This window comes from Eucyclogobius newberryi, unplaced genomic scaffold (genome assembly GCF_026437365.1).
Source record: "Eucyclogobius newberryi isolate DKJ021-1_F unplaced genomic scaffold, fEucNew1.0.hap1 SCAF_18, whole genome shotgun sequence".
Classification (NCBI taxonomy): Eukaryota; Metazoa; Chordata; class Actinopteri; order Gobiiformes; family Gobiidae; genus Eucyclogobius; species Eucyclogobius newberryi.
The window spans coordinates 16,352,014-16,377,826 of NW_027315812.1; the positions used below are offsets into that span (position 1 = coordinate 16,352,014).

Below are 25,813 nucleotides of genomic sequence, written 5' to 3' on the forward strand. Positions count from 1 at the left end.
CGTTTTATGATTGATACGTGGGAGAACTAATCGGCAGTCCACGCCACGAGGAAATAAGACTCAGATTTATGCCAAAAGAATCATCCATTCAACCTTTAAAGGAGCACTATGTAACTTTTCTGATGGAGATCTGCCACCTGATTGTCTCCACATAGAAGTCATTGCTTTGCCTGGAATGTTTCACAATTTTATGGCATAAATTACCTATGTTGCACTTATTCAGTTGTTTTTGTTGTTTTTATGGCTAAAATACCTTGAAAAGTCAACATTCTCACTGTGACTTGGCGTGTCTGTCCACAGGTCTGTTCTGCTTGTCTCCATGGAGAGAGATAAGTTTAATGCCATATTGTGGAACATTCTAGGCAAAGCAATTACATCGGAAAAATTACAGAGTATATCTTTAACATCAGTGACAATAACTGTGGGGCTTCTCATAACTGATAAGATAACTGTAACTACACAATGATGAAGTTATTAAATGTATTTTTGATTTGTAATGAGATACAAACCCTTAGACTAAGTGTGTTTCTGTCACTGTTAATTCATTGTGTACATATATTACATGTCTAGACACACTTGATCATGTTAATTCCATTGTCAATATAAGTACCTTGTGATGGCCACATGGGGCAGACAGGGGCAGCAGCAGCAGCATGGTCCAGTACTGATTCTTAACTTGTGATTCGGGGCTCGTTTTAGAAATTCCTCATCGCCACCAACCTCTTCCAGCATCAAGGTCAGAAACTTGAACACCACAACAGCAAAGTAACTGGAGGAAAACACACGTATTTAGCCAACGTGAGGGTTGTACAATTACTCACAATCTAAAAGTGTTTTTGTTTTTTTCCTAAAATGTATAGAATTGTTGCTTGTATTTCAATCCTCCCTCAAATGAATGCTCCCTGGATGTGTTTATAATGTAGTGTGAACTTAATCCAGTTTTGAAACATAAATTGTAGTAAATTAAAATTGTAGTAAAAATGGGGATTTGATTTCCCCTAAAACCTTTGCAGGCCTGGTAAAAGCAGTGGTTTAAACTTGTTTAAACGTGCCACATGCTTTACAGATCAAATTCCTGTATGATTTCACAAGGCCAGAGATTAAAACAAAAAACACAATTTGAGCTGAGGAAAGAAGAGAGGGAGAGAAATGCAATAACGCACCATGCTGAGGTCATGTCCGTGAACATGGTGGCTTTAGGGATCCACATGCCGATGCAGGACATTGTTCCTATCACCTGGAGAAGACAAGAGCACGTGATGATAACATGACACTTACAACATTATTATCAATCAAAAGTGCTGTGTTTCTTACAGGTGCTGCTCCATTCACCCAAACAATTATACTCTTCTTATTGGCTGGGACTTTCCTGTAGATGTATGCACATTCCTCCAGATACACCAACATGGACACGGCAGCCATGAAGGTCAGAACCGAGTACAGGATGAAGCCAAAGATGTCCAGATCTAAAGAAAACAAGGAAGTACATTCAATAATTTTGGAAACACATGGAAAATACAGTTTGTTGAAATTGAAAATCAGTATTTGTTTGTTTTTGTTACAGTTATATTGTGCCCTGAATGATTCCAACAAAAGAAAAAAAATCTGGCCTCAAGCTCTAAAACATGTTTGATTGATTTTATCCTGGCAAACGTCTTTCTACCAGAATGCTATTTTAAAATTTGATTGTAGAAAATATGTTGTGCGATCTTATTCTAGCAATGTTTTTCCCTCTTGCTTAGGGGCCTATTTTTCCTAAAACGCCTGAAAAGATGATCACCAATTCAAACTGAAGCTGTTCCTGAACCCTCGAGCACAAACAATCGGCCTTTGTGAAGCTGAGACTCGGTAGTTTTGGACTCTGATGTCTGCTTTGCTCTAATTATAAGTAGAAACAAGCTCTGCACAGAGGAACTCAGAATCTAAATCCCGCCTAGAATTTCTTTCTTAAATTTATGAATGAGTAAAGCTGGTTTCTGAAGGGATCAGCTGATTGACACTAAAATGAGCATTTGTTGGGTTTTGACAATTCTTTTTCAAAGCTGATGGTAAATTCACTAAAAATCTGTTTTCCAGGCAGAATCCATATCAAAGTTCTATTAATTGTATAATTGATTTGTTTGTTTGGAGAACAAACTGACCCTGATTCTTCCCAGGATTATTGATTTGACTAGAAAAAAAAGGTATAACATGTCAAGCAGCTTGAGAGTTCCCCTTTATCAGCTGACGGACAAAATAGAATAATTATAGTAAAATTCTGCATGGGACGTCCTAAGCATAAGTTGGCGTAACCATTTCAGCCGGTAGAATTGTCACCCTAATTGCTGTTATTAAGCATAAACCATGTTAGGTCTGAGATGCTTTGAGATGCTTGTTTTTGGTGTAAAGCCACTGATTTACAAAGTAAAGTGTAAAGTACCTCTATCTCACATAGGATCAGAACAAATATATATGCAGACATTAGCTAGGACTATATTCATCCTGTATTTATAAGAGAACTGCAACCAACAAGGGCTGGTCATCAGTGAACCGCTCAAATCAATCAAGCCTTAAAATTGTCTGCATATGTGGAAAATTAAATTTATATTTACTTCATGAAGGATGCTGGCAGACAGACTTGTATTTCTTGCACAATACAGTGGGAACCAAAATATGAGCCACATTTACCATTAAATAAGCTCAAGAACAAACATTTCTGTAAGAGTCGGAACAAATGTTAAATATAAGTGGTGACATTCTGAATGATTCACTGCGATGACCCCCAGTGTGGCCCTCTAGAACAACTACGCTGCAAAATATGGCCCACCGTGAGAAACACCACGAGTTTAGAGCCTCTGTTCTCACGAGTGAAGGGGGGAGTAAAACAAGGGGCGGAAACAAGAAATTCAGGGACTTTGAGGGGGGCACCAAAATTAACAGAAATACCTAAGTTAAAGATGTTTAATATTATGGCCCTTAAAGGCAGTGTTCATTTTGTGGACGACAAAAAAAGACTTAAGAATGACTAAAACGATGACTAAATAATAAATTGAATTTTTTGTCAATGAATAACAGATGAGAATAAACAAATGACAAAGTCAGGAGAAGGACGGCAAAGACGATGCATCGACAGAACAAGAGGGGCAAACTGGGAAAAATAAAACATGTTGCCGGCTAGAAGTTGGAGACGGAGACGAGCTGACCTGTGTACTTACTTCAAGTTTGAGATTTATTCCAAGATAAGCTAACGTTAACGCTAAAGTTGTGTACACGTGGTTATTTTTAGTTTGAGCTTATTAAAAATATAAACTGATTTAAGTGTATTGGTGACATAAGCAAAATAAATGTCACTTTGTGAAGGTCACTGAGAGCGTAGTTTAAATGACATTTATGCTACAGGTTGGTCAAGGAAGACACAATACAGCAGCAGGAATGTAAATAAAATGTCCTTATTTTTGTCACAGTTGCCAAAGTCCCAAGATCTCAAAAGCAGAAAAGCACGGACATCCCACCAAACAATTCCAACAGTACTGCAAAGTGCTGCAAACGTACAAAAGTGATGCAGATTAAAAAGAAGGCAATTGCTAAATGGATTGGATATAACTGCCAGTCACAGCAATATAGAGGAGGATAAATATTATAATTATGGATAAAATAGATAGAAGGCTGATTGTGCTAAAAAAATAAATAAATAATAATAATAACATAAGCAATCTGATTGAAGAATATTATGAGTAAGAAATGGTTTAAGGCAAGGCAAGGCAAGTTTATTTGTAGAGCACATTTCATACACAAGGCAATTCAAAGTGCTTCACAGCAGGAAAAATGCATTCAAATCACAAAGAAATTACAGAAACAGAAATACAATAAAATTAACTAAATTAAAAATGATCAATCCAACTGATTTTCTAAACTAATAAAATCACAAACAAAAGAGAAGAGTGCAAAGAAAAAATCCTTTCAGTCATTTGCGCAGCTAAACAAAACTGTTTTTAGCTTAGAGTTGAACCTTGTCAGAGTAGAAGCCTGTCTCACATCTTCAGGAAGACTGTTCCAGATTTTAGCTGCATAAAACTGAAACGCAGATTCCCCATGTTTTGTCCTGACTCTGGCACCAGCAGGAGGCCGGTCCCTGAGGTCCTCGGAGTCCGAGATGGTTCATATGGCACTAACATGTCCAAGATGTACTTTGGTGCTAGGCCATGGAGAGACTTGTACACAAGCAGAGCTGCTTTAAAGTCTATTCTCTGAGCCACAGGAGCCAGTGCAGAGACCTGAGAACAGGACTAATGTGATCATACTTCCTGGTTCTAGTCAGGACCCGAGCAGCAGCGTTCTGGATGTACTGCAGCTGTTTTACAACTCGTTTGGAGAGGCCAGTGAGCAGGCCGTTACAGTAGTCTAATCTACTGGAGACAAACGCATGGATAAGTCTCTCTAAATCTGGTTTTGACGCTATATTTTTGATTTTGGCAATGTTTTTTAGATGGTAAAAAGCTGCTGATGTTATTGATTTGACGTGGCTATTAAAGTTCAAGTCTGAGTCCATTATTACCCCCAGATTTCTAATTTGGTTTGTAGGTTTTAGAGCGAGACTCTGGAGGTGACCGCTAACACTTTCTCTTTGTTTCTGTGGGCCAAAAACGATTATTTCAGTCTTGTCTGAGTTCAGCTGGAGAAAGTTGTTTTGCATCCACACACTGATCTGTTGGATGCAGTGACAGAGTGAATCTACTGGTCCATAGTCACCTGCCGATAGTGAAACATAGATCTGAGTGTCGTCTGCATAATTGTGATAGGACACATTTTCACTGCGTATCAACTGACCTAACGGCAGCATGTAGAGGTTGAACAGAAGGGGACCCAGGACTGACCCTTGGGGCACTCCACAGGTCAGGGTCATGTGGTCTGAGACACAGCTACCAATTTCAACAAAGTACTTCCTGTCTTCCAGATAGGACCTTAACCAGTTTAGGGCAGTGCCAGTGATGCCCACCCAGTCCTCTAGTCTCTGTAAGAGGATCCCATGATCGACAGTGTCAAAAGCAGCACTCAGATCTAACAGAATTAAGACTGAGGCTTTGCCCGTGTCAGTGTTCAGGCGGATGTCATTTGTCACCTTGACAAGAGCAGTCTCAGTACTGTGATGAGGTCTAAAACCTGACTGAAAAACATCAAATGAGTTGTTTATTAAGAGGAAATCTGTGAGCTGTTGGTAAACAACCTTTTCAAGGACTTTGCCCAAAAATGGCAGATTAGAGATGGGCCGGTAATGACTCAGTACTGCGGCATCAAGACTGCTCTTCTTTAGGAGAGGCTTTATGACCGCAGTTTTCAAAGACATTGGGAATGTTCCAGATTGAAGCGACATGTTAACTATGTGAGTGAATGGTGCTAACAAACTGTTCAGCACAGACTTTAGAAATTTGGTGGGTAACACATCAAGGCAGCATGTAGATGAACTCAGACTGGTTATGATCTCATGGACAGTTTTGTCAGTTACTGGTGCAAAGTGAGTTAGCTCTAAGTGTCTTGGTGGTTTTAGGGTAATTTTTTGCATTGTGGGATTTATAGCATTTTTAATGCCCTGAACTTTGTCATTAAAGAATAATGCAAACTCATTACACTTGGATGTGGAAATGAGTTCTAACGGCAGCTGAGCTGGAGGGTTTGTTAATCTGTTTACTGTGGCAAACAGGACACGCGAGTTGTTACTGCAGCTTCCAATTATTTCAGAAAAATATCTTTCCCTAGTTCTACGAAAGATTAGGTTGTACATGTTCAGCTTCTCTTTGTAAATCTCTTTTTGAACCTGGAGCTTTGACTTGCGCCATTTCCGTTCGGCCCTGCGGCACTCCCTTTTCTGTGCCCTGACCGAATCATCATTTCTCCACGGCGCCTTCTGCTTATTTTTAACCATTTTAGCCTCTATAGGGGCGATGGTGTCCAGAACATTCAAAACACTAGATGTAACAGAGTTCAACAAATCATTTACAGTAGAACATGAGACATTTTCAAAGTTGATCATTTCCATAAACAGTGCACCTGTGCCATCACTTATGTGTCTCCTCTGAACAACTGCAGGACCAACCGGAGGTTTGGGAGAAACAGACAGGTCAAAGAAGACACAGAAATGATCAGACAGAGCAACATCGATCACATTAACATTTGAAATATTTACCCCCTTTGTAATTATGAGATCTAGAGTGTGTCCTTTGCTGTGGGTGGGGCCTCTCACATGCTGAGTAAGACTGAAGGTTTCAAGGACAGCATCAAGCTCTTTAGCGTTTCTGTCACAAACATTATCAACATGCACGTTGAAATCACCTGTAATGACCAAACCATCAAAGTCTGTGCATATGACTGAAAGCATCTCAGTAAAATCATCAATAAAACTTTGGCAGTGCTGGGGAGGCTTGTATAAAACAATGAAGAGAATGGATGGAGACCGTTTTAGCTCCATTTTAAAGGATACATACTCAAATGATGAAAACACCCCAAAAGACAACCTGTGGGTAATTATTTCATCTCTAAAGACAGCACAGACTCCACCCCCTTTTTTGTTTTCTCGTGTTTCAGATTCAAACTTAAAGTTGGGTGGAGCAGATTCTATCAGAACTACATTTCCTGTGTTTTTGTCAAGCCATGTTTCAGTTAAAAACATAAAATCAAGATTATAAGAAGAAATAAAATTATTAATTAAGAGAGATTTGTTACATAAGGATCTGACATTTAGCACAGCAAGTTTCAGACTAGTTTCAGTGGGACTGGGCTGTATCTTTTCACAGGGAATATGAATCACATTTCTCAGATTCGGCCTGACTCGTATTTTTTTTTTTCCATCTGTGTGATGATGTGAAAGTGTAAAAATAGACTGCTGGGACTCAAGTCCACCCACACACTGTCCTGTGTATTAAGATAAGTGTGAATAAGTGCTTCACCTAATACATATTATATTATTCTTATTATTATCTTATCTTATTTATTTTCACAAGTGTTCATAAAGTGTGGCAAGAGTGTGGCAGAAACCCGAAAGGGCTCATCCTTAAGGTCACACGCCTACAATTAGTTATTTACCAAGCTCAAATTGACGTCTTCTTCTTTTTTGTTTTGTTTTTTTGGACAGATGTTTACAGGAGATGAAGCGTTTTTGCTTGTCTAGTTTTAAATTAAGAAACTTGGCATTTTTAGACAAAGTAGTTGCTAAATGAATGAATAGATTTACCCAGTTTTACCATTATCACTCAGTTATGTCTTCTCTACTGTTTATTTACCCATGTTTGTATTAAGTACCATACACGCTGCACAGGCTCCCGCTTGTGGTCCTCATGATGAACAAGGAGGCCAGTGTGAAGAGAGTTCTGGGTAAAGTCGATCAATACTGAAGCTTTTTTCCAAGTTACCAGTTGCAACACAGAGGATTAGATGAGTGTGACCTGATTGTTGTGACACACACTGGTCAAGTCCGTACACATATCATGATTTCACGACCATTTTTGAGTTGCACAGCCCGCTTACTGACTAACAAAAGACAGATCATCAGGACTTACAGGAAGTCAAATGAAAGGGAGTGTGATTGAACAGCGTTTTGATTGGTCAGATGACAAATTCTTCCCTCTTGGAGCTGCTGGTTGCTTTCTCAATCCCATTGTGTAAGTGAAACTATTCCAGATGTGGCTGACAACAGTATTCAGGTGCTTCTGAAAGAGGCAGAGGGGTTTGTGGTCCAGAGCACTCAGAACCGTACACAAGAAGAAGAAGATCCTGAAGATGATGTTGTGGAGGAAGTGAATGGACCAGAGCCTGACCCGCAGCACCACAATCCTCCACCTCAAAGCAGCCAGTGTTTATAATCCTTTCCAAATCACAGTTCTAAGAAAGTGTAGTGTAAAGTCAGATACAGAAGATCAAAATCATTACCTCATTAAAAAAAAAAAAAACTTAGATTTTAGCCCAAACCTAAATCTATTTCCTAAAATTGCATGTAATTTTGATCACCTAAAACTAAAACAAATCAGATGACAAAAACTAGATGTATCAAAGGCATCAAAGTATCAAAGCAGTCAAAGGCTTAATTTGTATCTTTTGTTTGGTGAAGCACACTTGGAATGTTGCTTGTTTTGAACCTCCAAGATACATAAACTGTGAAATGTGATTACGGCCATGTTTGTCTATTTGACTCATTTATTCTCTGGTATTCTAAGTGACCAGTTGGAAATCTTGTGCAGATGATCTGGATTAAATTGGAACATATGAACAGTTTAGTTTAGTCATTTTACTGTTTGTGCTGCCAAAATAAATTCTAATAACATGTGAGGATCAATAGGGAATCTTAGGGCATTGTAAAATTAAAATCTAAAATGAAATATTGCCCAATAATACTGGTATTTTGCAACTGCTTCATGTAAAACATATTAGACTCAGAAGTAATGAGTTTGGTTGTTAGAACACCAAGTAAAATAGAATAGAAATGAATCCACTAACAGTGATAAACGTCTCATGCGATGCCCTGCAGTCATTGAGCTGTCTTTAAAAAGCATATACACAAAGTTGCTTAATGTTTGCAGTTTAGGTTCAATGACCAGCAGTGCAAACAATGAGAGCAATGTGGACTAAAGAGAAAGTATAGTAAAGTAAAGTAAAATATAAAGAAACAAGTCGGAATACAATTTAGAAAGTACAGTGACTGGTGTGAGATGTTATGACAGTAATTAGCCATAAAGGTTTTATATCATGTTTTAGCAGAACAGCTGTCTCTGTACAGAAGACAGCAGAGGCTCACTCACAGGGCGGGGCGGAGGGGTGCACTCCTGGAGAGGGTCTATGGAGGTAGTGAGAACCTGTGTGAAGTTGTGGTGTCCCATTTACCCCAAAATGGTGTCAAACATTTGTGCATAGTTTGTATCACGGTTTAACCCTGGCCCTCCCATCTAAAAATCAAGGGGAAAAATATTCTTAGCTAATTTTTTTATTTTTCTGGAGCAAACATGCAAATATGCCTCACTTCTATAGTGGCCCTATAGATGCGTTCGGGATCAGCAAGACCTGCACAGACTTAGTACTTGTGTGAAGGAGATAAAAACCTGGATGACACTAAACTACCTGCTTCTTAACCCTGAAAAAACCGAGGTCATTGTGCTTGGCCCTAAGCATCTACGAGACTCTCTATCTGAGCAGATGGTCACACTGGACAATGTTAGTGTAGCCTCCAGTTCTACTGTAAGAAACCTTGGAGTCTTATTTGACCAGGAGCTCTCATTTAAAGCTCATATAAATCAAGCTTGTAAAACAGCCTATTTCCATTTGCGCAACATCGCCAAAATCAGAAGAATCCTGCCTAAAAGTGATGCCGAAAAACTTATCCATGCATTTGTAACGACTAGATTAGACTACTGTAACTCCCTGCTTGCAGCGTGTCCTAAAAGCTCCATAAAAAGCTTTCAACTGGTTCAAAATGCAGCAGCAAGATTACTAACAGGAACAAAAAGAAGAGAGCACATTACGCCGGTGCTGAAGTCTCTTCACTGGCTCCCCGTCGAGTCTAGAATCAAATTCAAAATTCTACTCTTGACCTACAAAGCCATAAATGACATGGCCCCATCCTACCTCAAAGATGCTATAGAACCATATCATCCAAACAGAGCTCTTCGCTCTCAGAATGCCGGCCTTCTGGTGGTGCCAAGAGTCTCTAAAAGTACTGTAGGAGGTAGAGCGTTTAGCTACCAAGCTCCTGTGTTATGGAATCAGCTCCCGACCCATGTTAAATATGCTGACACAGTCTCTTCATTTAAGTCCAGGCTTAAAACGTTCCTCTTCGAAATCGCTTATGGTCAGAGTAGTTAGGAACAGAAACATAAACCCACAGCTTTAGCTACGCTGCCCTAGGAGTAACTATGCTGGGGGAAGTATGACAGCTTGAGCACTATCCTCTTCTTCTTCTGACTACTTATGCTATCAAACAATATTTATTTTTTGATTCCACTTGCAAACTGTTCACCGCCTTCTTTTTCTTTCTCTCACTCCTGAGGACCTGTGGACCCAGATGTCCCTCTCCTGGTGAAGTGGTCCCTGCCCTGTGTGGACGGTCCCTCATCTGCCTGAAGAGTGGCTCCAGTTCGCCTCAGTCGGTCCCTCATCTGCCTGAGGAGTGGGTCCAGCTCGCCCCCGACGGTCCCTCATCTGCCTGAAGAGTGGGTCCAGCTCGACTCCGACGGTCCCTCATCTGCCTGAAGAGTGGGTCCAGCTCGACTCCGACGGTCCCTCATCTGCCTGAAGAGTGGGTCCAGCTCGCCTCCGACGGTCCCTCATCTGCCTGAAGAGTGGGTCCAGCTCGCCTCAGATGGTCCCTCATCTGAAGAGTGGGTCCAGTTCGCCTCAGTCGGTCCCTCATCTGCCTGAAGAGTGGGTCCAGCTCGCCTCAGTCGGTCCCTCATCTGCCTGAAGAGTGGGTCCAGTTCGCCTCAGACGGTCCCTCATCTGCCTGAAGAGTGGGTCCAGTTCGCCTCAGACGGTCCCTCATCTGCCTGAAGAGTGGGTCCAGCTCCAGTCTCCTCGTGTCCGTCTGTCCGTCTGTGAGAGTCGGATCTCTCCTTCACTGGAACTCCTCCAGGTTTCTACGCTTTTTTCCCAAAGAGGTTTTTTTGTAGTTTTTCCTGGCCGAGAAGGAGAGTCTAAGGACAGAGGACCCTGGGACATCGTCCCTCGCCACCACAGACATTGTCTGACTCCATCGCCACCACAGACATTGTTGATTCATTTCTCCCTGTGGCCCTCAGAGGCAACTGTTGTTGTGATTTTGGGCCTTACAAAAATTAATTGATTTGATTTGATTTGATCACAATACTCGTCGATCACCAAGACGAGGCGCAGAGAAACACTATTGGTGCATAGAAACCATAAGAAGATTTTCTTTTCATCAAAAATGGTTTATATGTGTTGGTAGTCTAAGTCATTAGAGTGAATAAATGTGTGTATCTGAGGGTGTATTTATAGTGATAACGTTGGCTGTGATTATTCTTTTGACTTGAAAAGGTGTGTGTTTTACTGGATTTTAGACGTTTGTGAGTTTCATTATGATCCGACAAAGTTTTATACACACAGTGTGAGTTTCAGAAATGTGTGTATCCATTGACTTCCATTCAAGACTCTTTTTGAACCCCCTCAAAATCAATGAGAACATTTTTTTAGCTGTCAATTTCTATGTTTTTCAAAAATGTCCCCACTTTCAGCCCCCCCATGACCTCTATTGTTACCCTACATAAAGCATAGCATAAACTGGAATGACATTTTTTTAAATGAAAACACTCCCAGTGTTTCGGCACATTTGTGTTTAGCTGCGCAGAGATGGAGCTAAATGTCAGCTGTAAAGACAAACCACAAATTCAAAGTGGTTGAAATTGCATTTCCTACCCACACGATGACATCAAACTCGACGAAATAGTCAACCGGTAACTTAATAAAGATAATCATGAGCATCAAAGGTCAGATAGTTGAGCCACAGAAAAGGGTGGAAGGAAAAACAGAGAGTAGGTTTAGACTGTTCAGTGCTTTAGCCTTAATGAAAAATGATCAAACCATTGCCTAGTAAACACATACAATAATATCTTTTAATTCTAATCATAAGAACACACAGACTTTGCGGCGGCTGCTCCAGCTGGTTGATCCCGTTTGGATTTGAAGTCAGAGCAAGTCGGGAAAACCTACCTAGGGCTCATGTCCAGATCGACGTTGATCACCGATCGGATCTGTGCAGGTCCTGCTTATCCCGAATGAGCATCATTTTTCAACCCACCCACCGCGCGTCTACGCTAATTAAAAAGGCTGCATATTGAACTGCAATGTATCTTAATTTGAACTATGGTTTTGAGTCTTAAGAAGCACCTGAAACATGTAGGACATTTAACAATTAATCACCTTACTACAAACAATATTATTCAAAATGAGGAGGTAAATGGGCTCACACTGAGACATGTTATCTACACGCTAAGCTACAAAATGCTGCGTGTTTTATACAATCTGACTGAAATAAGGCAAGGCAAGTTTATTTGTAGAGCACACTTCATACACAATGCAATTCAAAGTGCTTCACACAGCAGGAAAAAATGCATTCAAATCACAAAGAAATGACAGAAATCACAAAACAGTTTAAGAGTGCAAAGAACAATCCTTTCAGTCAAATGCACAGCTAAACAAAACTGTTTTTAGTTTACATTTGAACATTGTCAGAGTAGAAGCCTGTCTCACATCTTCAGGAAGATTGTTCCAGATTTTAGCTGCATAAAACTGAAACACAGATTCCCCATGTTTAGTCCTGAATCTGGCACCAGCAGGAGGCCGGTCCATGTTTAGTTCTGACTCTGGCACCAGCAGGAGGCCGGTCCATGTTTAGTCCTGACTCTGGCACCAGCAGGAGGCCGGTCCATGTTTAGTCCTGACTCTGGCACCAGCAGGAGGCCGGTCCATGTTTAGTCCTGACTCTGGCACCAGCAGGAGGCCGGTCCATGTTTAGTCCTGACTCTGGCACCAGCAGGAGGCCGGTCCATGTTTAGTCCTGACTCTGGCACCAGCAGGAGGCCGGTCCATGTTTAGTTCTGACTCTGGCACCAGCAGGAGGCCGGTCCATGTTTAGTCCTGACTCTGGCACCAGCAGGAGGCCGGTCCATGTTTAGTCCTGACTCTGGCACCAGCAGGAGGCCGGTCCATGTTTAGTCCTGACTCTGGCACCAGCAGGAGGCCGGTCCATGTTTAGTCCTGACTCTGGCACCAGCAGGAGGCCGGTCCATGTTTAGTTCTGACTCTGGCACCAGCAGGAGGCCGGTCCATGTTTAGTCCTGACTCTGAGCACCAGCAGGAGGCCGGTCCATGTTTAGTCCTGACTCTGGCATCAGCAGGAGGCCGGTCCATGTTTAGTCCTGACTCTGGCACCAGCAGGAGGCCGGTCCATGTTTAGTCCTGACTCTGGCACCAGCAGGAGGCCGGTCCATGTTTAGTTCTGACTCTGGCACCAGCAGGAGGCCGGTCCATGTTTAGTCCTGACTCTGAGCACCAGCAGGAGGCCGGTCGATGTTTAGTCCTGACTCTGGCATCAGCAGGAGGCCGGTCCATGTTTAGTCCTGACTCTGAGCACCAACAGGAGGCCGGTCCATGTTTAGTTCTGACTCTGGCACCAGCAGGAGGCCGGTCCATGTTTAGTCCTGACTCTGGCACCAGCAGGAGGCCGGTCCATGTTTAGTCCTGACTCTGGCACCAGCAGGAGGCCGGTCCATGTTTAGTCCTGACTCTGGCACCAGCAGGAGGCCGGTCCATGTTTAGTCCTGACTCTGGCACCAGCAGGAGGCCGGTCCATGTTTAGTCCTGACTCTGGCACCAGCAGGAGGCCGGTCCATGTTTAGTTCTGACTCTGGCACCAGCAGGAGGCCGGTCCATGTTTAGTCCTGACTCTGGCACCAGCAGGAGGCCGGTCCATGTTTAGTCCTGACTCTGGCACCAGCAGGAGGCCGGTCCATGTTTAGTCCTGACTCTGGCACCAGCAGGAGGCCGGTCCATGTTTAGTCCTGACTCTGGCACCAGCAGGAGGCCGGTCCATGTTTAGTTCTGACTCTGGCACCAGCAGGAGGCCGGTCCATGTTTAGTCCTGACTCTGAGCACCAGCAGGAGGCCGGTCCATGTTTAGTCCTGACTCTGGCATCAGCAGGAGGCCGGTCCATGTTTAGTCCTGACTCTGGCACCAGCAGGAGGCCGGTCCATGTTTAGTTCTGACTCTGGCACCAGCAGGAGGCCGGTCCATGTTTAGTCCTGACTCTGAGCACCAGCAGGAGGCCGGTCGATGTTTAGTCCTGACTCTGGCATCAGCAGGAGGCCGGTCCATGTTTAGTCCTGACTCTGAGCACCAACAGGAGGCCGGTCCATGTTTAGTTCTGACTCTGGCACCAGCAGGAGGCCGGTCCATGTTTAGTCCTGACTCTGGCACCAGCAGGAGGCCGGTCCATGTTTAGTCCTGACTCTGGCACCAGCAGGAGGCCGGTCCATGTTTAGTCCTGACTCTGGAACCATCAGGAGGCCGGTCCATGTTTAGTTCTGACTCTGGCACCAGCAGGAGGCCGGTCCATGTTTAGTCCTGAATCTGGCACCGGCAGGAGGCCGGTCCATGTTTAGTCCTGACTCTGGCACCAGCAGGAGGCCGGTCCATGTTTAGTCCTGACTCTGGCACCAGCAGGAGGCCGGTCCATGTTTAGTCCTGAATCTGGCACCGACAGGAGGCCGGTCCATGTTTAGTCCTGACTCTGGCACCAGCAGGAGGCCGGTCCATGTTTAGTCCTGACTCTGGCACCATCAGGAGGCCGGTCCATGTTTAGTCCTGACTCTGGCACCAGCAGGAGGCCGGTCCATGTTTAGTCCTGACTCTGGCACCAGCAGGAGGCCGGTCCATGTTTAGTCCTGACTCTAGCACCGGCAGGAGGCCGGTCCATGTTTAGTCCTGACTCTGGCACCAGCAGGAGGCCGGTCCATGTTTAGTCCTGACTCTGGCACCATCAGGAGGCCGGTCCATGTTTAGTCCTGACTCTGGCACCAGCAGGAGGCCGGTCCATGTTTAGTCCTGACTCTGGCACCAGCAGGAGGCCGGTCCCTGAGGTCCTCAGAGTCCGAGATGGTTCGTATGGCACTAACATATCCAAGATGTACTTTGGTGCTGGGCCATGGAGAGACTTGTACACAAGCAGAGCTGCTTTAAAGTCTATTCTCTGAGCCACAGGAGCCAGTGCAGAGACCTGAGAACAGGACTAATGTGATCATACTTCCTGGTTCTAGTCAGGACCCGAGCAGCAGCGTTCTGGATGTACTGCAGCTGTTTTACAACTCGTTTGGAGAGGCCAGTGAGCAGGCCGTTACAGTCTAATCTACTGGAGTCAAACGCATGGATAAGTCTCTCTAAATCTGGTTTTGACACTATATTTTTGATGTTGGCAATGTTTTTTAGATGGTTAAAAGCTGCTGATGTTATTGATTTGACGTGGCTATTAAAGTTCAAGTCTGAGTCCATTATTAACCCCAGATTTCTAACTTGATTCGTAGGTTTTAGAGCGAGACTCTGGAGGTGACGCTAACACTTTCTCTTTGTTTCTGTGGCCAAAGATGATGATTTCAGTCTTGTCTGAGTTCAGCTGGAGAAAGTTGTTCTTTCTCCAGCTGAACTCAGACAAGACTGAAATCATCCACAAACTGATATGTAGGATGCAGTGACAGAGTGAATCCACTGGTCCATAGTCACCTGCCGATAGTGAAACATAGATCTGTGTGTTGTCTGCATAATTGTGATGGGACACATTTTCGCTGCATATCAGCTGACCTAAAGGTAGCATGTCGAGGTTGAACAGAAGGGGTCCCAGGACTGACCCTTGGGGCACCCCGTAGGTTAGGGGCATGTGGTTTGAGACACAGTTACCAGTTTCAACAAAGTACTTCCTGTCTTCCAGATAGGACCTCAACCAGTTTAGGGCAGTGCCAGTGATGCCCACCCAGTCCTCTAGTCTCTGTAAGAGATGATGCCATGATCAACAGTGTCAAGCACTCAGCAGCACTCAGATCTAACAGAATTAAGACTGAGGCTTTGCCCGTGTCAGTGTTCAGGCGGATGTCATTTGTCACCTTGACAACAGCAGTCTCAGTGCTGTGATGAGGTCTAAAACCTGACTGAAAAACATCAAATGAGTTGTTTATTAAGAGGAAATCTGTGAGCTGTTGGTAAACAACCTTTTCAAGGACTCTGCCCCAAAATGGCAGATTAGAGATGGGCCGGTAATGACTCAGTACTGCAGCATCAAGACTGCTCTTCTTTAGGAGAGGCTTTATGACCGCAGTTTTCAAAGACATTGGGAACATTCCAGATAACTATGTGAGTGAGCACAGACTTTAGAAATCTGGTGGGTACCACATCGAGGCAGCATGTAGATGAACTCAGACTGGACAGTTTTGTCAGTTACATGTGCAAAGTGAGTTAGCTCTAAGTGTCAAGGTGGTTTAAGGGGTTATTTTTTGCATTGTGAGATTTATAGAATTTGAAATGCCCTGAACTTTGTCATTAAAGAATAATTCAAATTCATTACACTTGGATGTGGAAATTAGTTCTAACGGAGGGTTTGTTTACTGCGAAACGAGCCAAATGAGGAACTGATTTTAGAGGTGACTAAATGCAGAGATACGGCACTCAGCAGTTTATAACCCGCCTCAACCTCCCCCGCAATAAAATGAGAATTTGTTGGCCCATTATTATTATTATCATTATTATTATCATCATTATTATTATTAGTGTATGTAGCACCTTAATTAATGCCAATTGAAGTTCCTAGTTTTTTAATCCTGTTCAATGACAATGGCAATAAACGTTTCTGATTCTGACAAGTTGGTAAGGAAACTTCTTAAAATGTTAAAATGACTTGTGTGATGAGGAAAGGATTCTGAATTAACAGGAGGAGCTGCTGCCCAATAACTTCATTAATTATGTTGCACGCTTTACAATAATCAATATATAGATATATATCTATATATTGATTATATATCAATATATATATATATATATATATATATATATATATATATATATATATATATATATATATATAAGTCTATCGCAGGGGTTGCCAACCACTAAGAGCCACATTTATTACTGTGTTGCCGCAAAGAGCCATATCATACACATGAACATCACCCCATCCCTTCCTCTTACACACACACCTCTGCTCAGCCAAATTATTATTATTATTAACAATATCATGTCACACATCAACATGATAATGACAGAAATTGACTCCTACAGTACTAAGACCACAAGCCAGTCATTTTCAACAATGAACATTGTGTCTCACACACAAACTCTCAGTTCAACAAAGTCCACAAACAAAAACATCATCATTTACACACCATGTTGAAGTTCAATATTGGTGGTTTTCTTTTAGATGAGGGCCGTCTTCCCGTATTTTGGACGGGGTATTTTGAAATGTGGACGGGCATTTTCGAGTGCAAGGACAGGGTCATTTTTATTAATAAATCTTATAAAAAAAAAAGGGAATATTATCATTAAAACGGCCGGGAAGCTTTTGATGAAAGTCCGCCTGGCAAAACACAAACACAAATGTTGATGTGAACATAAAAGTTGGCCAGGCCAGGTCCATCGTGTTTGTTGATCTGAAGTTCTATAGTTTGTCACTCACTCGAGCAGAGGGAGCGGGTGCTGAACCCCGAACATGCCGTATTATCCTACTGGAGTAGCAGCGCCGGGTCAATATAGCCACGGCCGTACACAAAAAACATGCTCCATGAAAATGACTTTATCTCGTGAATTTACCACCGGTCCGGGGTCCGGATCCGGACCGGGGCCCGCCGTTTGGTGATGGCTGTTCGATAAGATGAGCATTGGAGTGGTATAGAGTCTAGAGTATAAATGTAAGCAGGAATATCCCTTTGAAGATCAGGGTAATGTTGGAGAACAGCACTCACCCAGTATAACCTCCATGGCGTGAGGAGGCGGCTGTGCGCATCTCGGGTCTATCGTCACGTTAGATCCATCCATTGTGACGGCTGTAGATGAAAACTTCCAAACCCTTTTCAATCCCCGCGCAGGCGTCTCTCGCAGTTGTCCTCTGTCCCAAGCAGCGCACCAAACTTTTTAGAAGTAGAATCTATACTCGGGACGACCACCGAGCACTTGTCCCAGGCGCTGGACCCGCCCTCAGCCGCGTCACGCGTAAAGAGGTGAACGGCCTGAGTGAAGTCCAACAGAACTACTTCAAATAACGAGTCCAGTGGTTGACTTAGATCCAACGCGTTTCAACCTTTTTCTGTTGTCAACATCTTTGCAAAAGCACAATCCTCATGTGTCTCTCGCTTGAGAATAATGTCTCTATTACTGACTATTCAGAGGGCACGCAGTATGTGCAGCGGCGGCAGACCGCGGAGGCGCTCGCGCATCACATGCCCGCCGTCTCCATAGAAACGTGTGCAAAGCCATCGTCATGTGAGGCATTTGCTGCAAATCTGGCTGCGCCTTTAGGTGCCTCTGAACAATTTCCCACTACAAACCCTCATAGATCCACAGACGTGGCGTTAAAGCAACACTTTTACTCTGGTTTACTTCAGTAACCTTTTGGAAAACACGGCTATATAGTCAGGTAAACTGCTACATAGGCCCTCGTCAAATTCATCTTCTATTTGTAAAAGCCCTGAAGGAGGGGGTGTACTATATTGTGCTCAAGTCAACACATTTGTATAAAAATAACACACAAGGTTTTATGTTCTCTAAATTGACTGCATACAAATCATTACTGACGGTCTGTCCAGTCATTTAAATAATATTGATATCACACACAAAAAAGCGCCTATTTCCGTATTTATTTCAGTCATTTGCTAAGGATACAGAAAAGAAAGATTACCAAAATAAATAGCCTAAACACACAGTCATTATGTCAAGGAGAATAAAACTTGATTTAGTTTGTTGCTTTTGGTCCTCTGACCTTGCAACAGCCATTTGTTTAACCATGACACATCTGCGTCTGACCATCAACCTGGGCACAAATTAGGGTTTGCAGCACGTTACAAATCTTAACAAATAAAGAATGTGACAAATACGATTGGAAAATTCTTAATTTTAATCATAATTGAAAAAACAAAAACATTTGTTATATAAATAAAAAATTAAAACTACAACAGACAATCATTGTACTGCATTTAGGATCAAAACAATTAAATAAAAAAAATATAATATAAAAGTTTAAATTATTTGAGTTGCTATGGCTTAATTTTAATGTTGTGTAGGAGCAGAGTAAAGCCAACTTAAATTATTGTGTCGTAGTAAAAATGTATGCCATGCTTTGAGCACAGCATTTCTGTAAAAATCGCATGGCATAATATGTATTTTTCTCATAACATTTCAAAAAGACAAAAATAAACTTTACAAAATACACACAGGTAAGTCTCAAAGGCAAGGTGCCACAGAGGAGGCAACTGTAAAACAAAGCGGCAACAAGCACACTCATTTTGGGTTTATTCCTTTTTATAGGGCACCATTTTGAGTGCGTCTCACCATTCAAAAGATAGGATATTTGTTTAGAATAGTAAATTGCAATGGCAACGGTCCTATTTTTTCATCTCTGAAACTCCTGGAATAGCTAGATTCCAACATAAATAAGTTTCTTCAAGTGATATGGAGGAAAATCCATCCCATCACATACTGTATCCTGTTTGTAAAATCAAATGAAGCAGAGCTTTCACAAAACAAACTTGATTTACCTTGACAGCTATTATAAAATACTATAATACATTTTGGTTATAAAAATGTGTTCAAAAAAGGAACAAAATGAACAAAAAAGCAGACTGTCATCCTTCTCAGGCTGAGGTACAATTTGCACAATTTTGACAACATTTACACAAGAGCTAACACCACAGGCTCACTCGACACAATACAAAGACTTGTAAACTTGAACAAAGGGAAGGTCGAAGAGAAGGAAGAGACATCAGGAATCAAGCTCAATGTCATTTAGCTTACAATCCAACTGAATTTGGTTAGTTTTGGCATTTCAGAGTCCACAACCCAGATGTTTCATACAGACACAAAACTGTCTCGTACTAAGAAGTATTAACAGTAAAGAGTCACATTAGGCCTTATTCAGATGCAGGCTGAATTTACCACCGTTCATTTACAGGAAACTTTAAAGATCATTAAAATGCTTCTGGTAAATAACAAAGAAAATGAGAAAAAGAAAGTAAACTGAGGCCAGAGAAACAGCTGAAGTACGTGCAGGCCAACACCAGTACTGCAAGGACATAATGACCCACTGTGGAAACAGGCTGACACATTCTGTAGAAAAATGGCATCCAGACTACTTATCCATTTGGTTGGATGATACATTTGGCAGAAAGGTAAATCGAGGATGCTGTAAACACTTCAGGCCTAGTTTTGAGTCAGCCCTTTTTTGTGTCTTGGTGAAAGCTGTACCCGACAGGGAGGAGATGCAATGGGTTGACAAAAACGCCATGCACAGAATCAAAATAGTAAAGGTCAATGGTAGGCATTGCCTGTGAAATGTCTAAACAAGCAGCATGTCATACCGATTTTTTTGTCGCTTTAGAAAAGCACATACATAGAGTTGAAAACAGAAACAACCAAAACCAACATCCATTGAGATGTGGGTCTAGGCTAAAAGCAGTTTTGCTGTGATGGGAATTATAAAACTACAAAGTGCAATAGCGCCATCTTGTGCTCCAATATTCAATTTGCAATCCAAAAGCCTAGCAGAGGCAGTTATAGTAGGTATAGTGAAGAGCAGGTTGCACCAGAGTACAAAAAAGGAATTTACACATTTAAAGTAAAGGAAAAAAAATATTTTAAAAGTTCAGCAGCCTTAAGAAAGGGTGCATTGCAACAGCTTTTGGCACAAATAGCTTCTGTATTATGCTCTAAGTCACAAACTAAAGTAATAAAAACATGTTTGTGAATGTGAAGGTGGTGAGTGTGAGGTTTGAAGACAGACTGCTGCGGTGGCCAAAAAGGATGCATTTCCCATAATTACTCTGGAGGAGGCGGGGACTTTGGGTGTGCTGGGAGACGGTTACCACGGCAACAGCCTACTGTTTAACTGTCGCTTAAGGCAAAATCAGACAAAGGAGGAGTTCATCCTGTGAAGAGATGAAATAGACCGTGAAACATCAGCGATAATTGGACATCACCGTTACATAGGCGATGTAATCACACTGGACAGGATTTACATCACTGTTGATGGCATTTTTAAGAGAGCAAAAAGTCATGTTTACCCATTTAGGACTCACTCTCCACAGTCACTGTAATAGTTTCACTTCCCCCTATCAAAGCACACATACAGTTAGTAAATCACAGAGTCAATATGGGATATTTAGACTTCATTAAAAATGGTGCTCACCTGATTTGGGGGAGTTGTTGGACAGACAGTCTTCTACGTGGTTAGTCTGCTGGTCGTCGCTCAACAGTCGGTTCTGTGAATCGCTGAGTGGACTAGCAGGAACAGCAGTAACACTGGCAACATGATAAAGAAACCTTGAATTAACAGCTCTTTATAGTGTCATAACAAAATGCTTCTTTTGTTTAATGTTGTTGTTAATCACAGTTTATTGGGCTCTGGATGCAAGGTGACTCCAGCTTGCTCGACATCAGCATTTACCAGCCTCGTAGGGAACGTCAGGCCGTCTCCTTGACTGTAAACAAACAGAACAAAGAGCTTGTCAAATATTATCAAACTTATTACAACATGTATTATAAGAACTGGTTTTACCTCGTAAACACAGGCAGCAGCCAGTATTTCTTTTGGTCCCCAAAGACTTGAGCGATGTTCTTTCGGAAACCAAGAGAGAAGCCATTTTTATCAGAGCCCGTCCTGAAGACAGGTGCTCTAAAAGCCTCTGTAACATACAAGAGGGAAAATGTTAATTTTGGAAGATGTAATCATTTTACACATGCACATGAATTTCATCAATATTCACAGTTCTACAGCTTTTGAAAAAAAAAAAAAATCCCAAAAATCTAAACCAATTAAGGCTTGTTTCTTGCTTTGTGTTGAAACGTTACCGATAGTCGATCTGTTCTTCCCCACAAGCCACAGGTGGTAGCTGAAGAGGGACAAAATACTAATGCAGAACATCGCCGCCACAAAAAAGAGAAATAAGACGTGGAATTTGGCATGTGTCGCAGTGTCTGGCAGCTCGTTCTAGGGAAGAAGAACAGCAGAGAAATGTATAAAAGATTAACATTTGTGAGGAGAGAAGACAGTAAATGGAAAACAGGAAACTGAAGAGTGAGATTGTGCTTCATCATCGAAGACGACACATCATGCAAGTTATTTATATATATATATATATATATATATATATATATTATACCATCCACAATGATGGACCGCTACGCAAAAGGCTTCGGAACAAAGTTGGTTTACCTTAGGGCAATTCTCAGCTGCTTTCCTTCGACAAAGCTTTAGTACACATAGAAACAACTGGTTAGCAACAGCAGTAAAGAACAGGTGGGTGCAGACAGATGGTAAACATGAGCCAGGAAAAGAACGAGGGCTCTAGACCGTGAGTACAACAATCATATGCAGACTATTACAGACTGTGCTACTAAAAATATCAGTTGCTCGTGTCTGTCCGAGTAAAAAAGAATGCAGAGAGGTATTGTAGACATGTGTGGGAAAACTGTTTTCTGCCCCATCATTGCGTCTCCGCTGCTCCAAAACTCTGAAAGGAATGGCAGCTTGTACAGTGTCCTCTAAACTTTTCAGTCGCTCTCTCAATATATCTCGGACTACTTGTTAGTATAGTGTTGTCCAACGTGGCCCTGGCAGGCTCTGTCCCTGTGTAAAAGGATGGTTCAGTCCTCTATCAGTGTCAGTTCTGGGGGTTCGAATATTATATAGGCCATTATATAGGATAGAACTAAAGCATCAAATGTGTCCTTTTTTTGCAGGAAGTTGGGGACCAAAGGGCAGCAGAAGACTGGCATCGCCACGCTACATGTGAAAGAACGAGAGAGGGAAAGCGAGGGTGCGAGGTCAGAATGCTCTGTGCTGGCGTGAGGCGCAGACCTGCAGCTCCAAGTCGCTGTGAAGGGAGCAGCTCTGTGACTGGTGTCAGTGGATGAACATCACAACACAAGGGTCAAATGCACTCAACTACAAATCAAGGGGCAGCTTAATTGCATTACCATTGGCGTTAGTGCATCATAATTGTTTAAACTGGCACTGGTCCTGCTACATTATTTGAATGCGCAAAAAATACATGTGGGTCAGTGCAACTAAATTAAAAAAAATACATCAGTGAAAAAGCTTCTTCCCGTTTCCCTATAACATTAGTGTATTTCTCTACACTGATGTCATAGGGAAACAGGAAAACAAAAAGGTAAAAGGCGAATTTGCTTTCTTCACATGAACCAAAGTTCATGAAAGAAAATGTTATTAATTCCAATGTCAATCATGGAGACATTTTAAACTAGATGCAAATATAGTTAGGATTGCTTGCTGTTCCATCAAGCTCGGTGAGACCAGCCTTCATAATTGAAGAGAAGAATAAAATTAACCAATCCCCCCCACATACGAGGCTTGAAAAAATATGTTTAGAGACATTACAGGACAAGGCTATTTTAAGTGTGAAAAAGGGAATCAGTCTAAAGGATGCTGGGGCTGGCACAGAGCTCAGGATACTGTATGTGCTACAGCCTAAACCACTAACCCATCTCAACCCCACATTTTGTCTGATATGTCACAAGAGCAAGCAATCCATATTAAGTAGATGTGGTAAGCTCCAAGAAAAGCAAGACTGATTTTAAGAGGGAAGAATAGGCCAGAACAAAAGGCGAGTGTTGAGGAAATGAAGGAGAGGTCAGCAACAAGCACTTAACCATTAACCAATGACACAGAGCTGAACCTTTAGACATTCATTATTACACACATACGCAGTTTAAGAGTGTAAGCATGCAAGTTTATACTCACGGTCCAAAACTTTATGAAATACTGTAGGACTGTGGCCGCAATGAACAAACAGTACACCAGCGAGTAGGCCAAGAAGAGGATGAAAAACTTGTAGTTGGAGAAGCCGACACAGTTGTTTACCCTAGTAACACAAACAACAACTCAGCGCAACTCAGTCTTACTATTTCGACAAAAGTAAGACCTATTCAACAAGTCTGAAGTATTCTGTATTGACCATCACTTAATAAGGAAGGGACAGAAAGGCAAAGTATCTCCTGGGAGTCAACAAACCCAGGATCTTGTTGCTGTGAAGCGAGTGCGCTAACCACCAATAGCATAACTAACCAACCAACTACTACAGAACATTTACCAGGGACAATGGTGATCCATCTTCAAGACACACCTAAAAAACAACCGAACAATTACATTATTTTACAGTTTCATTGAGATAAAGTGTTTTGCGTTAAATGAAAGGTTTTCATACATGTCGCAGGCGGAGCAATGATGACATCTGTCCGGTTTGATAACTTGACACCGATCGCAGTAACGTATTGCTACATTGCATGAACAGAAAGAAAAAAAGGCAAAAAGGACATAAAGCATGGATCAAACCAATCAAAAAATAAAAATCAAGTAAAAGTACAACACAATATTTGGCTCTGTGAGTAGTTGCTGGGAGTTGCGCAACTGCATTTTTATGTTTTTTACCTGACAGGGTCAAATAACAATAATGGGCAACACACCATGAAAAGGACATTGGTAAATAGTATTTTTTATTTTTTTTTAAAAAGGAAAAAGAAAAGCAGATTAAATCAAACTGTACGCTGTCTCGTTTCTGTTGTGGTCCAGATTAATCCTATCAATCCCAATTAAAAGTAATAAACTGTCACAGATGCCATTGAAAGATTATTTATTGATTTATCTACAGTAAACCACAAACCCCGTCTTACCTCCAGCTCCTGTACGTGTGTAAAGAGGCAAAATAGAAGCAGCGCGCCACAAGATTTCCTGTTGAGGTTCTGGACGCTCCTCCTTCTCATAACGGTCTTTTTCCAATTTGGGTAAGCAAAACTGGTAAGAACACACACAAAAGACATCATCATTTTAATGGTGTCAAGCGCAAAGTCTAGAGAAAGTGTGACTTTAGCCGAGTTGGTTCTACCTCTTTGGAAGGGTTTGCAGGTTTGGAGAAGATGGTCTTCCAATATGACCAAACAAACATTATGAATGAGAGGTGGAAGAAGATCAGGTAGGCGACTGGATCAAAACAGTGAAAGGTATGGAATTAACAAACATGGCACAGCAAACCTCAAAGAGTTAATGGAGAGAACTATGGACAGAACATCTGAATAATAGATTAATGAAAGGAGCAAGCAGGAGCAGCAGGAGATGTCCTGATAATCAGCATTTTCAGACACTGCATTTCCTGCCAACTTCTTTCCCCCCTGTTTAGCTCAATTCTCCAAAGCATTTATGCCACTGCACTGGTAGAAATAGAAAAACACATATTTAGACACTTACTTTTTTCTCCAATATTTAAAATGGTGACTGCAAAAATAAAAAAATAATCAGAATGAGTGGAATATACAGAGAAATCAGACATAATTTCCAAAATTCAATGTTCATTATATTCCATGACCATTAAAAAGTAAACTGTGAAATTGTACACTTTAATTTCAACAGGTTGTTTCTGTGATATTGAAAAGTAGATCAAAACACACACATTATTGTACGATGTAGTCAAATTCCCAAAACAGGCTATAAATGATGTTATAATTGTTTATGCCAGCTAATAAAAGGCATCTCATGAAATACCAACAACATATACACCAATAATAACGGAGGGGAAAAGGTATGCTCTTCTTAAGTCTAAAGTTAAAGGAAAATCGTGGCAGGGGACAGTTAATTAGCTGGATCTAGGTTTGATTTCCCCAAAAACCATTGTTGAGCTGCAGTCCATTCACTTCCTGCTGGTCAGCGACTGCTCTTTGGTGGGGAAGCGGGAACAAAACACCGGGGATAGCGGCTTAGAAAGAGCAAAGAGGGTGTACTTACATATGCACAGCTGCACTACGTACGCATAATACGACCAGCAAACGACCAGAGCGATAAATATGACAGGTATCCATGCTAAACCTCGTTGACAGCATCTCAGGACGTGCGTGGGCGCCATCTTTCTCTCTCCACTGACGAAAAGGGCGTGGCCATCCTCGGCGTCACGTGACCAACATAACACACCTATTTTATTTATTTATTCTTTTTTTTTTTAGTTAAGATAAGATAAGATAAGATATTCCTTTATTGTCCCACATGGGGACATTTCATTGGTGCAACGCAGGTAGATACAGAGGTAG

General features: G+C 41.9%; 2 protein-coding genes across 3 annotated transcripts in view; both read right to left on the reverse strand.

The window, feature by feature from the left end:
* Positions 1 to 17,678, reverse strand: part of slc51a (solute carrier family 51 member A) — a 22,993-nt gene extending 5,315 nt beyond the window's left edge. Inside the window, exons 1-4 of the mRNA XM_072450707.1 lie at positions 17,473 to 17,678; positions 1,315 to 1,466; positions 1,164 to 1,237; positions 611 to 769 (exon numbers count right to left, since the gene is read on the reverse strand). Of these exons, the coding sequence (XP_072306808.1) occupies positions 611 to 769; positions 1,164 to 1,237; positions 1,315 to 1,466; positions 17,473 to 17,545 (458 nt within the window). The 5' untranslated portion in view covers positions 17,546 to 17,678. The remainder of the gene's footprint in view (positions 1 to 610; positions 770 to 1,163; positions 1,238 to 1,314; positions 1,467 to 17,472) is intronic.
* Positions 17,679 to 20,356: 2,678 nt separating this feature from the next.
* Positions 20,357 to 25,648, reverse strand: zdhhc20b (zDHHC palmitoyltransferase 20b). Of its 2 annotated transcripts, XM_072450689.1 has the most exons (14): positions 25,515 to 25,648; positions 24,981 to 25,007; positions 24,622 to 24,716; positions 24,410 to 24,530; positions 23,944 to 24,013; positions 23,830 to 23,862; positions 23,481 to 23,601; positions 21,933 to 21,968; positions 21,569 to 21,707; positions 21,276 to 21,402; positions 21,109 to 21,198; positions 20,907 to 21,019; positions 20,782 to 20,829; positions 20,357 to 20,646 (listed from the first exon to the last, which is right to left on the reverse strand). In XM_072450689.1, exons 1-13 carry the CDS (start codon positions 25,630 to 25,632, stop codon positions 20,786 to 20,788), a joined length of 1,134 nt encoding a protein of 377 aa, XP_072306790.1. In that variant the 5' UTR covers positions 25,633 to 25,648; the 3' UTR covers positions 20,357 to 20,646; positions 20,782 to 20,785. The 2 variants fall into 2 exon arrangements, with proteins under 2 accessions (XP_072306790.1, XP_072306791.1); XM_072450690.1 differs by lacking the exon at positions 21,933 to 21,968 and having other exon boundaries at positions 20,358 to 20,646.
* Positions 25,649 to 25,813: the final 165 nt, after the last annotated feature.